We start from the raw sequence: 12,965 nt of genomic DNA, 5'->3' as shown, positions 1-12,965 counted from the left end.
TATCACTTCGGCAAACGAGAGTGGCGAGCCGTGAACCTCCATAAGTGGAAGCGAGAGGTCAGATTTTAAATCCCTCGCATGGTCATTCGCCGCTGCACGAAATCGTGGACGAGCCGTTAGAAGAGTTTCCTCCTTCAAATTGAAACTAAATGCTATTTAATTTGGGAGTTGTCCGGGAAATATTATTATCTGAAAATTACAAAAATAGAAATGAAAATGCATATAAATTATTTAAAGCAATATTTATTCAAATATTAAATAAGAAAAAAATAAATTTGTTAACAAAGTTAAGTATCCCTAAGTCACAAAAGCAATGTGGGTTATATCTACGAATAGAAAATATTCACACAAGGTTATGCCTTAGCTAATCATTTGACCGTAGTTCTGTAGAAAGCGACCATTTATTTTTGTCAAAGAGAACACCCTAACTAGTGGCTTTGGTTGCTTTCTGCGTTGATAAAAAAATGGAGTTGATCGTTTTATGCATAACTACGGTCAGTTTTAAAAGATTGTGTAACAAAATGAGATCTACACAGTCTTATAATAAAACTTTTGCTTTGTTAAAATAATTTGGATAGAATGTTCTTATTTCTCGCATTTAAAGAGAGCTTGTGAGAATTATACCTAATCAATACAGATGTTAGGCTGCCTTTCCACTAAGGCGAAGGTAAGAGGAGACATGCGGGAATCAACCAATAGCGTTGGTTGTCTCCTCCGCTCTGCTGGATTACAATCAATGCTATTGGTTGATTCCTGGACGTCTCCTGCTCATCTCTGCCTTAGTGGAAGGGCAGCATTAAACCTTCATGCAGGCAAATGTCCTAAATTTGACACATTCCCTTCCACTGTAATAGCTTTTTAACATAAGTATAGACAGCAGACTTTATGTGATGAAAAGTGAAAAATGTACTAAATTTGTACTTTCAGATGCCCCATAGTCATTATCACAATGCTTTTGTTTATTAACAAAAGACTGAATTATGACATTAAGGACAGTGAAGAAATAATAACACTGGTCAAAAATGCAATAAGGGTTCACAAAAAAAAAATTCACAGTGAATGTTTGACTAACTATGATCAACATTTGGTTACTTATGGTATAATCAGATTATTTAGATAATACTACTTTGTTTATAGTATAAGCCAAAAAAAATTGTATTTCTATTACATATCTCTAGATTTAACAATAAACCAAACCCCTCTTTATAATTAAACAAGCTGCAAGTGCATGGTAGTAGGAAGTGCATCTGTGACTTAGAAAGAAAACAAAATATTTGTTCTTAACAACTCTCATAGGTGGTACTTATTAAAGGTAACCATAAACTGTTAGGACACATCACAAACTCCCAAAGTCAACAAACTCAATAACTTTTATCAAACAATTACCTAAAAGTGGATACAAAATAATTTACATTTCATATCCCTATAATTTGTACCCATTCCAATTTTTTGAGCAAATTTATTTAAATGCTTAGGAGATAGGACTCAAACAGACTTCCTTGACAATAATAAACTCACTGAGGTAATACCATGCAAAATTAACCAATTACACCAAGAAATTACTAGGAACATTAACAACATCCACTATATACTCATCCATGCTATCATACAAGTACACTGAAAATACAATTTAACATTAATTACTTGCATCACTTCACTACTTGTAAAAACTATTTGCTACCCACGGTCATTCCAACTTATTTTATGTTAATTAAGTGTCACATGACAATGTGGCGGAGTGGTTCGTCATTCATCAACTTGAAGCTTCTGAATGCGTGTTGACACTCCATCCAGTTCCGGGGTGTCTGGACTAGACTGAGGTTCCACGGAGATGTTCAGGTTTTCGAGGGACTGGCAACGCTTCGCGGGGCACTTAGCACTGTCGTTGTTGCTGCATCCACTCGTAGAAGGCTCCAGAAGGGTGTTTAAGTAATCGCGCCCGCTGTCCGCCATGTTGGTGGCGATCGCGTCAGAGTTTTCGCTCTTCGTTCTATGTCGCATCGGCAACACGTAAGGACACAGTCTGTTTTTGTTGGTTACTCGCTTCATACAATAACCCACGGTGACGTTAGAGACGTAGCGCGTGTTCAGTCTCATCATACCGTAATTAGAATTGGACTCGTGTAGGTAGTCCCGCCGGGCCTCCGTTATAGCGCTCAGCATGCCCAAATCGTGCAGCGCCTTATCCAAGTTGTCTAGATTCATGTGGCAGCGAGGATTCTGCATACGACGCAGCAATATTACCAAGGCTGTTGGCGACAAGGTTAACTTGTATCCCAGCTATGCACTTTTACATACACTTTTTTCAATGTCTTTGTATTTCATACTATTTTTCAGTTTTTCAATGGTGTAACATATGCATTTATAATTACTTTTTACAAAATAAACATCACAAAAAAGTCATAATAAATAACGACTAAATGACAATAAAAAGGCAATGTTGCAAGTAAGTAAACAGAAGATAAACAATAATAATCGGGCTGCCATGCCAGTGAATTCAAATTCCTATATTAGAAAATCTGCGTTGAGTCTGGTTGAGTACATCCAGTCTTAACTGGTTATAAATTATATTTTAATTATATTTAACTTTAATATATATGAGATATATGCTCTGGCAAACCGACTTTGTCAGTAGGAAGAGGTGCGAACAACAAATTTTCTATGGGAGCACAACGTAGTCGCGTTTTTCTACTAAGGGAAATGGCTTGCCAAACTATATCAAAATTACGATATACTGTACTCTGGCAAACCCAATTGTCAGTAGAAAAAGGCGCGAAATTCAGATTTTTTATGGGAGGATAACCCTTCGCGCCTACATTTTTAAATTTGCCACCTTGTTCTACTGACAGAAATGGCTTGCCAAACTATAAATGTATGGATGGTATAGAAAGGATGCCAATCTCTTAAGGCAGAATTGTTGCAAAAGTGATCGCTTTTAGCTTTAAATAATAGTTCCTAATCTCTCCGGTGGCGCTAGTTAGGCTCTGGGACATAAGGCAATAAATAACCCGACCAAATTACGTAGGTTGTTTTTGGTAGTATTTCGGTGTATGGTGGCGCCGCCTAATTACTGTTTTTTGATGGACACTTTTCATACATAGAGATTTGGCTCCTTTATATAGTCTCCATGTATAAATGTTTAGACGGAGGCCATGGAGACTATATAAAGGAGCCAAATCTCTATGTATGAAAAGTGTCCATCAAAAAACAGTAATTAGGCGGCGCCACCATACACCGAAATACTACCAAAAATAACCTACGTAATTTGGTCGGGTTATTTGTTGAATTATATGGTTCATGTTATACTCATGTCCCAGAGCCTAACTAGCGCCACCGGAGAGATTAGGAACTATTATTTAAAGCTGAAAGCGGTCACTTTTGAAACAATTCTGCCATAAGAGATTGGCATCCTTTCTATACCATCCATAGACGGAGGCCCTCGGCTTACCATTTCCGTCACAAAAAAAGGCGGAAAACTGAAAAATGTTTTCTGCTGATTGCTGATGTGGAGGCGGAACGACGAAAGAAAACAGTTTGCCGAATAAAAAAGGCTCGAGGGCTAGAGAAAAGGTAAATATGGCCATAAAGTAATTTACAGTTCTCTGCCTATTTGCCATCTGCCTACTTTATCGATTTGTTTTTGACAATTGTCAATTTTTTATTGAGTTCTGATAAAATGCACTAATAATATATTATCAAACATAATTATAATAATGGCTGAAATACTTAAAGAATGGCTGACGGAGAGGCTGCAACGGCAGATTGTGTGGAAAGCTGAAGAATTTGGTAACATGATGAAAAATGGACACATCGTTGCAAGCGTTCTGCTCAGCTACAATGTCATAAATGAGGAGAAACATTACCTCATCAGATCTAGTAACGCCCCGATAGACATCGATAACAACTGGAAATATTTACAGGAATGGTTACGTGAACTAGAAATCAATTTGACCGCAACTGATCTTGCGAATGTGAAGGAAGGCAAAGGAACCGCTTTATTAAGGCTTTTCTACCAACTGTTTCTTCATTTGGATAAAATGGACCGTATTGATTTTATCAAACGTGAAAGAAAAATGGTTTCCAACTTGGTGAAAAAAATGGATACTAGATTCAAAGTTGATAAAATTGAGGAAAAAGAAGAGCCTACCGTGGATTTTTTGTCAAAACCTTTACTAAACGAGAAGCATTTTATTGAGTGGCAGAGAAAGAAATCCGAAGAAATAAAAGAGACCTTTGCATATTTACGTCATAAATATGTTAAGACACTGCAGAATATAAAAGAAAAGAAGACGCCTTGTTATTACCCCACATCAAAATCCAAAAAGCTTACTGAAAAAGACAAAAAAGATATGGAAATATTCTCAAAGAGATTTCCTTGTGAAACCAAAAACTATACATACGAGGAACTTTTAGAAATGGAAAATAAGGCCGCTGAAGAAAGTAAAGCGCTGATGGGTTCTGAATGGGCTCAAAATTACATGGAAAATCTCTATACTAGGATGCACAAAAAAGCTGACTCGGAGGAATTCCAAAAACAAATGACAAACGCGCTCAGCAGCGCAATGTGGAACGAGACGATCAATGAAGAAGAAACTAACCTTGATACTGAACTCGCTAAGAAGGTATTGAAACTGTCGCAGTTTGAAAAACAAATGTGTACACAAATAATGGAGACTAAGCAACAAGCTCGTAATATGTTTCAAAACAGGGTCAGGGCTGAAAATGAGTTTGCCGAGCAAAGGAGAAAACAATTTGATCAGTATCTTGACAATATCAAAGAGCAAATTAATTCGGCCCTAGACGAAATAGGTTTTGAAAAATCTCGACAAGATATGCTGCATAAGAGACTATATGCAGAAAAAATTAAAAGAAAACGACAACATTATTATGAGATATGTTATGAAACTATGCTATCAATTGTTGATTATGCGACTAGGTATGCTTATTTCAAAAAACTTATTGGTGATGATATTCCAGAACACTACATTCATGAGTGGAAAATGTTGTATTTTAAAAAACAACCTATTTTTGAGATATTAGAACCCACAGAAGATCTTCTTAACGAACCTGCCCTTGAAGAGGAGGTGCTTCCAGAAGTTGAAGAAATCATAAGACTAGAATTGGACAGGCAAGAGGCAATGAACGATTGCGAATTCTTGGAGTATCATAATTATACTGGACCTTGGAATTTGGACCATTTGATTCCTAATTTTGACCCAGAATCCGAGGAAAGAAAATTTGAATACCTCGGCACGCGTGTACTAGGTCACGTTGTGTATACATTATTGGAAATAAAATACCCTTACCCGCCACCCAGACCTCCTGCCGATCTGCCGCAGTTTACATCTAAGGCTATTTTGCGTAACCTACCTGACAGAGCCATAACCACTGCAATGCAAACATTACTGGACTATAGGCGTTTACATGTAGTTCGAATCGAGGCTGCTATTAACTACTGTCTTAAACAATTTAAGACTGAAATGGTAGGGTGCACAGATATTGAACTATCATTCGATAAATTTCTCCTCGCTGCTCAAGAAGAGCCCGAGAAAGAGCTAATCAAGTTAATGAAATCGGATGATGAAACAGCAAGTAAAAGTCTAGAACCTCTTCCAGTCATTGGTTCTCCACCTCCTAACACTAAACAAACACAAACACCAAAGACAATACCCGAGGAAGAAATAGTATTATCTACGGCTGCGGAATTAGGAAAATATGCCTACCAGGTTTTAAGCGGTGGTGACGCATTAACGGATTACTTGTTGGCCGCTATGATTGTGGAATATATAAAAGCTCAAGGTGATATAAAGGGGTTTGTTATAATAAACTACCCTAATTCATATAGAACAGCCCAAATACTAGAAGAGGCGTTTTCCGGACGCGCTCCTCCAGGTGAAGAAAGCTTAGCAGATAAAGATGACATTTACTTAGAGGAAGCCATTGAAAACCACCGTAAAGTTGAAAAAGATGAATATAAAGAGATACGTAAATCGATGCTTGTAAATAATCCCCATAAAAGAGAGATTGAGAAACCATTTGAAAGCTACTTTTCCTGTTATATACAATTAAAAGAAACAGAAGATATTCTTCAAGAGCTCGTTATTTGGGATTTAACCGAAGAAAATTCCGAGCTAATAGAAAGATTTTACTCCGTTTTAGGAATTAATTACAGCATGTACTATGAGTTAATTGAAAAAGATTTTTTGGCACAAATCTGCAAATACATAATAGGGGACTGTATGACGTCTGTGACGTCATACTCTGATATATTATTTGGTGAAAATGTATTAAGTAACCTTAATTTTCCGTCTTCCACTGATAAAAGAACAAAATCAAAGATTCTTAAGCCCGAGATGGCGGGAGGCAAATCAAAAGACCGATTAGCAGGAAAATCTAAAACGAATCAATCAAGACAGTCAATATCACAATCAGGCCTGAACGTGGTCAAAGATCCTTCTTCTGCAGACATTTCGCAAGAAGATACTTTAATTGCGATTGAAGCTGAAGAGGCTGATGTAGAGTCTGAAAATGATGAAGTAGCGGAAGAAGTAATAGTTTTGGCTGGTGAGGAAGACTGGGACTACGGTCAAATACCTATTTCACAATCAATTGGAGCAGCGTTAGCTACATGTTGGGAAGAAGTTGAAAAAATATATCTCAACGACATGAAACAGCTATTCTTTGCTATTCGCCTGCAGATGAATAGTTTGGCGCTTTACGTCAGATTCATCAAAGATAAGATGACCCAAATCATCACATTACCGTCAAATAAACAGGATTTAGTAAGCCAATTTCAAAAGGAGTATAATGAATTCGAAAGCGATTGGAGAACCGTCGGTGTTACAAAAAATGAATGGCACTGCAGAGTGAAAGATTTACAGAGTAAACTTTACCATATTTGCGATGAAAGAAAATTACACGCGGAACAAAAAAGACATGCCCTTATTGTGGATAATTGGGCAATGGAAGAGCTTACTGCGATGGCTAATTCGTACATCTCATGTATGCAAGCGGAAGTAAATAGGTAAGTCCTAAGACAATATGTACTAGGTACCTTCTATCTATACATATAATAAAGCGGAAGAGGGTCGAAAGTCTGTACATGGAAGATATTCGAAAAAAAATTGGCTGGGGATACTTAGAATCGATAACAGAACACATTCCAACCGTTTTTAGAATTTTTGTCTGTTTATCTGTTTATCTGTTTGTCTGTTTATCTGTTTATCTGTTTATCTGTTTGTCTGTTTATTTGACCGCGCTACAAATGAAAACGGCTGAAAGGATTTTGATGCAAACTTTACTAATCTGTCGAAAAAATCCACGGCCAGGTTATATATAGGCTATAAAAAATTGAGAAATTTTACCCCTAAGGGGGTTAAAAAGGGGATGAAAGTTTGTATGCAGTTCAAGATTAATTTTAAGCTAGCAATTTGAAACTTCGTAAGAAGATATATTATTGAAATACAAGAAAACTAATTTCAGCGTTTTTGAAAATTCATCCCCTAAGGAGGTGAAATAGAGGTTGAAAGTTTGTATGGAGTTCAATTTTGTTTTTATGCGTTACTTGAAACTTTGTATAATGGGCATATTATTATAATACAGGAAAAGTGATTTTAGCGTTTTCAAGAATTAGTCCCCTAACAGGGTTAAAAGGGGGTTGAAAGTTTGAATCCATTACAAATGCTTTGAAACTTCTTAGAAAGGTATGATAGACGATTACAAAAAAACTAATTTTGACGTTTTTGGAAATTTAACCCCTCAGGGGGTTGAAAAGGGGATGAAAGTTTGTCTTGGGGTGCAAATTTTATTTTAAGCCAGGAACTTAAAACTTTGCAAAACGTTAATTATATTAAAAAGCAAGAAAAAAAAATTAAGCGTTTTTAAAAATTCATCTCCCAATGTGGTGAAAAAGGGGTTATAAACTTTATCTTGATAACTATATCATTTTAGCTATTAGGCCAAGTTAGGTATCGTTTTTGTATAAATCGGGTATGCCGAATTCATTTATGATATCAAAATGACACCATTCCCGAGTGAAAACACAAAAAATATGAAAAAAACTTTTTTTAATTTCTCTTTACGCTTAAACCGCTAAACCGATTTATATAAAATTTGGTATAGAGATAGTTTGAGTCCCGTGGAAGAACATAGGGTAGTTTTTATCCAAAAAATGGAGACTGCGTTTGCATGGAGAAGCGGCCGTGCCCTTTCCTCTTAATAATGGTCACGAAGGTGGGTACTTTAAAAAAAAACATTTTTCAGTAAATGTCAAACGATTTGGGACTTATACGCGTTACCATGCCTTCCCGAAAAAAATCGAATCTTTCGCGAAAGTCTCGCAATGCATTGCGGTCTCAGGAGTCTGAGAAAAACCACGGTGAGAGACTCAGTGGCGCTCTAGCCAGGCAGGTCGCTTCGCTTTCGGCTGAAACGGCAAGCCAGCGCGAGTCTCGATTGTGATCCCAAATACATCGTACGCAATACATATTTAGGCGCAGATCCTGACAGAGTGTGGCGCCGGAGAAGCCGTGTTCATCCTGCGTATCCCCCTCATTCCGAGCAACTTCCCGTTCCGCTTCAAGCGCCTACAGGTCCCCGTGAGCGTCTGCTTCGCTATGACCATCAACCAGTCGTAGGGGCAGACGCTACGCAGTTGCATTTCCCACTCCGAAAACAAAAAAAAGGGGCAGACGCTGCCCGCCGCCGGCGTCATGCTTAGACTGATTTGACTGGAGGACCGATTTGGATGACATGATTTTGATGGGAACACCCAAATATTCCGAAATATGTTTTTCCGATTTTTATAACCACGACTTTCATAATCCCGATTATTTATAAGTCCGAAATATCAAAATTACGATTTTTAAAAACACGATGGAATAAAATCACGAATGTGCTATTTCCGAAAACTTTAAATCCGATTGTCACTTGACAGAAAGCTTAAAGTTCCGATTTTACACTTTTCCGAAAATATTTTTTTCCGAATTCCTAAATTCCGAAAAATTATTGTCCGATCGGAAATAAAATAATTCGGTATTCAGAAATTCGGTTTTTTACAAGATCGGAAAAATGAAGTCCGTGATATTCAAATGAAGACTCACGTTTTAGTAATTATTACGGGTACCTATCGTGCCGCGTCATGTTAAATTCGGCATAAAATATTTTTGGCATAAAAATTCGGCATAAATAAATTAGACAGAACTGCGAACCCGAACTGTTGCTAGAAGTGGTTTAGGTTAGGTTAGAACTGCGACCCCCAAGAAAACGAACTGTTGCCAAAAGTGGGTTAGGTTAGGTTAGAATTGCGACCCCCAAGAAAACGAACTGTTGCCAGAAAAGTGGGTTAGGTTAGGTTAGAACTGCGACCCCCAAGAAAACGAACTGTTGCCAAAAAAGTGGAAATTTAAAAATTGGGATATTTTAAATAGGAATCACGTTAATTCGGAATAAGGGCAATTCCGAATTCGTGATTTTGAAAATCGTAAATGTTAAATTCGGTGTTTACCACCATCGGAATTGTTATAGTCGGAATTATGTAGTTCGGAATTTACAAAATTCAGCTTTTTGGGTTTTCGGAAATATAAATCTTCGTGATTTTCATCATTCGTAATTATGACAGTCGGAATTTTGATGGGTCGAGCATTTAAAAATCGGAATGATAAAATTCGACATTCTAAAATTCGGAATAAATTTTTTCGGAAATATGTAGTGGACCCGATTTGGATAGGTACAGTCAAGGACGTAAAAATACAAAAATGGTACTGTATCGTTCGATATACACCTACTACTCTATGCCGTTTAAATCACGTCAAAAAATTTAATAAGGGCAAAAAAAAAAAACATTTTGAGTGTAATTTTATTTAGTGGTAGCAAAGAGGATATAATATTATAGAGCGGTACTGTCATAGTAAATTTTGTAACCACAGTAAATTCACTGCCATCTATCGACACACTTTAAAACTAAAAATGAAGATTTATAAAGAGTAGGCAAAAGGTAGTAGCGACATCTGATCGAGAATCAAATTTTCGTGATTTTCGAGGCACGTTTTTTCCTTAGACTGTATCCATCTATTACGGAGTTATATCTATCTTTGGTGGTAGGTACCTAATTGTAAAATATTTTATCTGGACTACAGTCCTCTAGCGTATCCATCTGTCAACTTTACTTTAAGTTCCGTCTCCAGGGGACAGGGAGATAAATTAGGGGTGAATTAGCCGCTTACTGACACAGACCGAATTCCACGCAGGCGAAGCCGCGGGCACAGCTAGTTATAAATAATGCCCGTGCGATTACCATAATATACAATTCCCACCGACTGGCCGGAGTCGAGCCGCGCCGAGGCGCATTTTTAACATTATGTATGGTGGAAGCAATGGAGGCCGTCCGGAGCCGTCCGCGAGGAGCCGACCGGCTGCTTACGGCCGTACATGTGTGAAATGGACTCCGACTCCGCCCGTTCGGTTGGAATCATATTTTGTTAGCAATGACAAAATGCTAGCTTTAAGAAAGGCAGGAAAATCAGACATACACTTTCGTAAGCTGCATGTAAATTGTAATTACTATAACCGTGTTTTAATTTCAGGTCAATATTATCCTTCCAAGCTCTTCATGACTTCTACTTTGCTCAACTCAAAAAATTGCCTCCGAACGATCGGCTGACAAGCAAAGAGTTAACTAAAATAAGTTATGACCTATCGGATGAAGCCGATTCCGCAGTAACCAAGAAATCCGGTGGAGAAGACAAAGTTTTCAGACAGTTAAGAACAACATTTCTTGACCTACAGATAAAAAATATCCAAATTGATTATAGTAACAATCCGTTTAATATTATCTTGGACAATAATGCCAAGTTTGCGTTAAAAGTGATCAAAGATACAAATGATTCTTACCGCTCTCTCATTAGTAGGGAATATACCGAAGTTGCTAAGCTAGCGTCAGCTCCTAAGAAAAAAGAAGATTTAGCTTCCGACCAGTCAATAACATCAGAGGATATATTCAAGGCTAATGTACTAAAATGTATTGATGAATGGACAATGGGTATTAATGGAGAAATGTACAGAGCCAGCTTACGCATACTAGCCCTCCAGTATAAATGCTACCAGGACATGAAATTATTCAATGATATAATTTACAAAACGTTTATGCTAGTGCAAAACGAAATCAATACATATTATTTGAACGAAATTGAATCCGTAGATCGCCTTTGTAAATATCTTCAACTAGCTGTTGAAGATAGTCGACGAATTCCAGAAAGTCTTATTTTGGAGAATGACACATTCATTATTGATCCTAATCTTCTGCAGTTTCCACCAACGGCACCGCCTGCTGAGCCTCCAATTGATGACTACGTGTCTGACATGGAATTTAAAGTAGCTCAATTGGAGCGTTTGAGGTCTCAATTCAAGATTGTCGCCCCATCAGGAATTGCACTACAGCAGGCATTTATATATCTTTTACAAGACTTTCTAATATTTGGGCACGAAACATGTGACGGTTCACTCGTTCCAGAAGTGTGGAAGCGGTTAGACCCCGAACAAGTGCCAACATTGGTATTCCAGATGTTCGGAGACACTACTTACGTGGATTGGAGAGATTTCCTGATTTACTGTGCAAATTTAAGATTTCCATCTGTAGAAGAACTACTCTATTTGCGCCATGAATTCCGTTGTATTGATCAGGATTCGACAGAGCTTATCGAAAAAGAAGGTTTCACTGCGACAGAACTATGGTTCGAACGAGACTTTGACACACAAGACCCATGTGAGCAACTGAGAAAGAACCTAATCAAAGAGTTTCTATTTAGCCTTTATGAAACCTCAAAAGATACGATGAATTATCCAGCACTTCTGTTAGCTTTATGCAAAAGTCCTGATCCAATTGAGGGTTTCGCTGCAGCTCTATCTGTAGCAGTTGGAAAAAAGGTTTGTCACTCGTATGCAGAATGCAAAGAAATCGTTTGCCATTTAATTAAAGATAAAAAATATCGAGATGCTTGTCGCGCATGCGCTCTAGAATGCACCAATCATCTTCTAGATAAAGTTATTGCCAATGTAATTGATACATGCGTGGGCACTACTATAATAGAGTTGCAGTATGAACCTGTAGTTGAAAGTAAGAAAGGTAAAAAAGGAGGAAAGGGAGAAAAGGAGAAGGGATCGGCCTCAAAATTAAAGAAAGGTGAACAAAGTACGTCACAAAGCGCTCGTATGTCCAAAGAAAATAACCTAAACATAGCGAGTAAAACCAAAGTGCAATCGGCGGTTGAAGTGCGAAGCACGTACATATGTCCACCTTGTCAAGTGGATGAAATCGCGGTCGAGAAACCACAGGAATTAGAAGTCGAAGAGGAACAGAAGGTAGAGTTGCCTGAGGAAGATCCTAAGATAGCCTACGCCGTGAGTCAGAAAGTGATTTGGAATGTGCTAGAGATTTGTTTGCCTTGGCACTTCTCTCTACTTCCTGAAGAAAAGGTAACTCCATACAAGGATCAAGTGCAGGAAATCTTGGAGCGGCTCGAAGTGGAGACGGACAATGGAGACATCTATGTCATCCATTTTCTCAAAGAACCGGTCATTTGCAAATTACTGCATAAAGCGAAAAAATTCACAGCTCTGAGTTTGCTGGGAGAAGTGCGTAAAATAGTATTGTAATACAATTATAATTTTCAGAGGTAAGTCGGTAAATAGGTATATACTTAACAGAAATTTTATCTATATTTTTGAGTTCATAGTTTTTCAAATATTTGGCAACACGGCTGCAATTATTGTCTAACATACTCGGGATTGGTGTATAAACTATGTAAGACCAATGTAAAACATTGCTGACTGTAAATATCTATTTTATCGCTCTTATTCTGAATACATTACATTAAATTACTTCATTAGCTATTTTCATTTGTATAAACAGCGTAGCGATTCGATTAACGTTAATAATTTTGAAATATACTTAAAACATTTTAAGGAAG

The 12,965-nt window shown here is 37.5% G+C and overlaps 2 protein-coding genes across 2 annotated transcripts; one reads left to right on the top strand and one right to left on the bottom strand.

Annotated features, from left to right (window-relative positions):
* Positions 1-225: 225 nt before the first annotated feature.
* On the bottom strand, positions 226-2,439 carry LOC134746729 (uncharacterized). Its single transcript, XM_063681250.1, has one exon. The coding sequence runs from the start codon at positions 2,224-2,226 to the stop codon at positions 1,747-1,749; it is 480 nt and encodes a 159-aa protein (XP_063537320.1). The 5' UTR covers positions 2,227-2,439; the 3' UTR covers positions 226-1,746.
* Positions 2,440-3,636: 1,197 nt separating this feature from the next.
* On the top strand, positions 3,637-12,689 carry LOC134746728 (sperm flagellar protein 2-like). The gene is made up of 2 exons (XM_063681249.1): positions 3,637-7,024; positions 10,584-12,689. The coding sequence occupies exons 1-2, from the start codon at positions 3,714-3,716 to the stop codon at positions 12,649-12,651; spliced, it is 5,379 nt and encodes a 1,792-aa protein (XP_063537319.1). The 5' UTR covers positions 3,637-3,713; the 3' UTR covers positions 12,652-12,689.
* Positions 12,690-12,965: the final 276 nt, after the last annotated feature.

This window comes from Cydia strobilella, chromosome 13 (genome assembly GCF_947568885.1).
Source record: "Cydia strobilella chromosome 13, ilCydStro3.1, whole genome shotgun sequence".
Taxonomy (NCBI): domain Eukaryota; kingdom Metazoa; phylum Arthropoda; class Insecta; order Lepidoptera; family Tortricidae; genus Cydia; species Cydia strobilella.
This window is presented reverse-complemented; position numbering and strand designations above follow the sequence as displayed.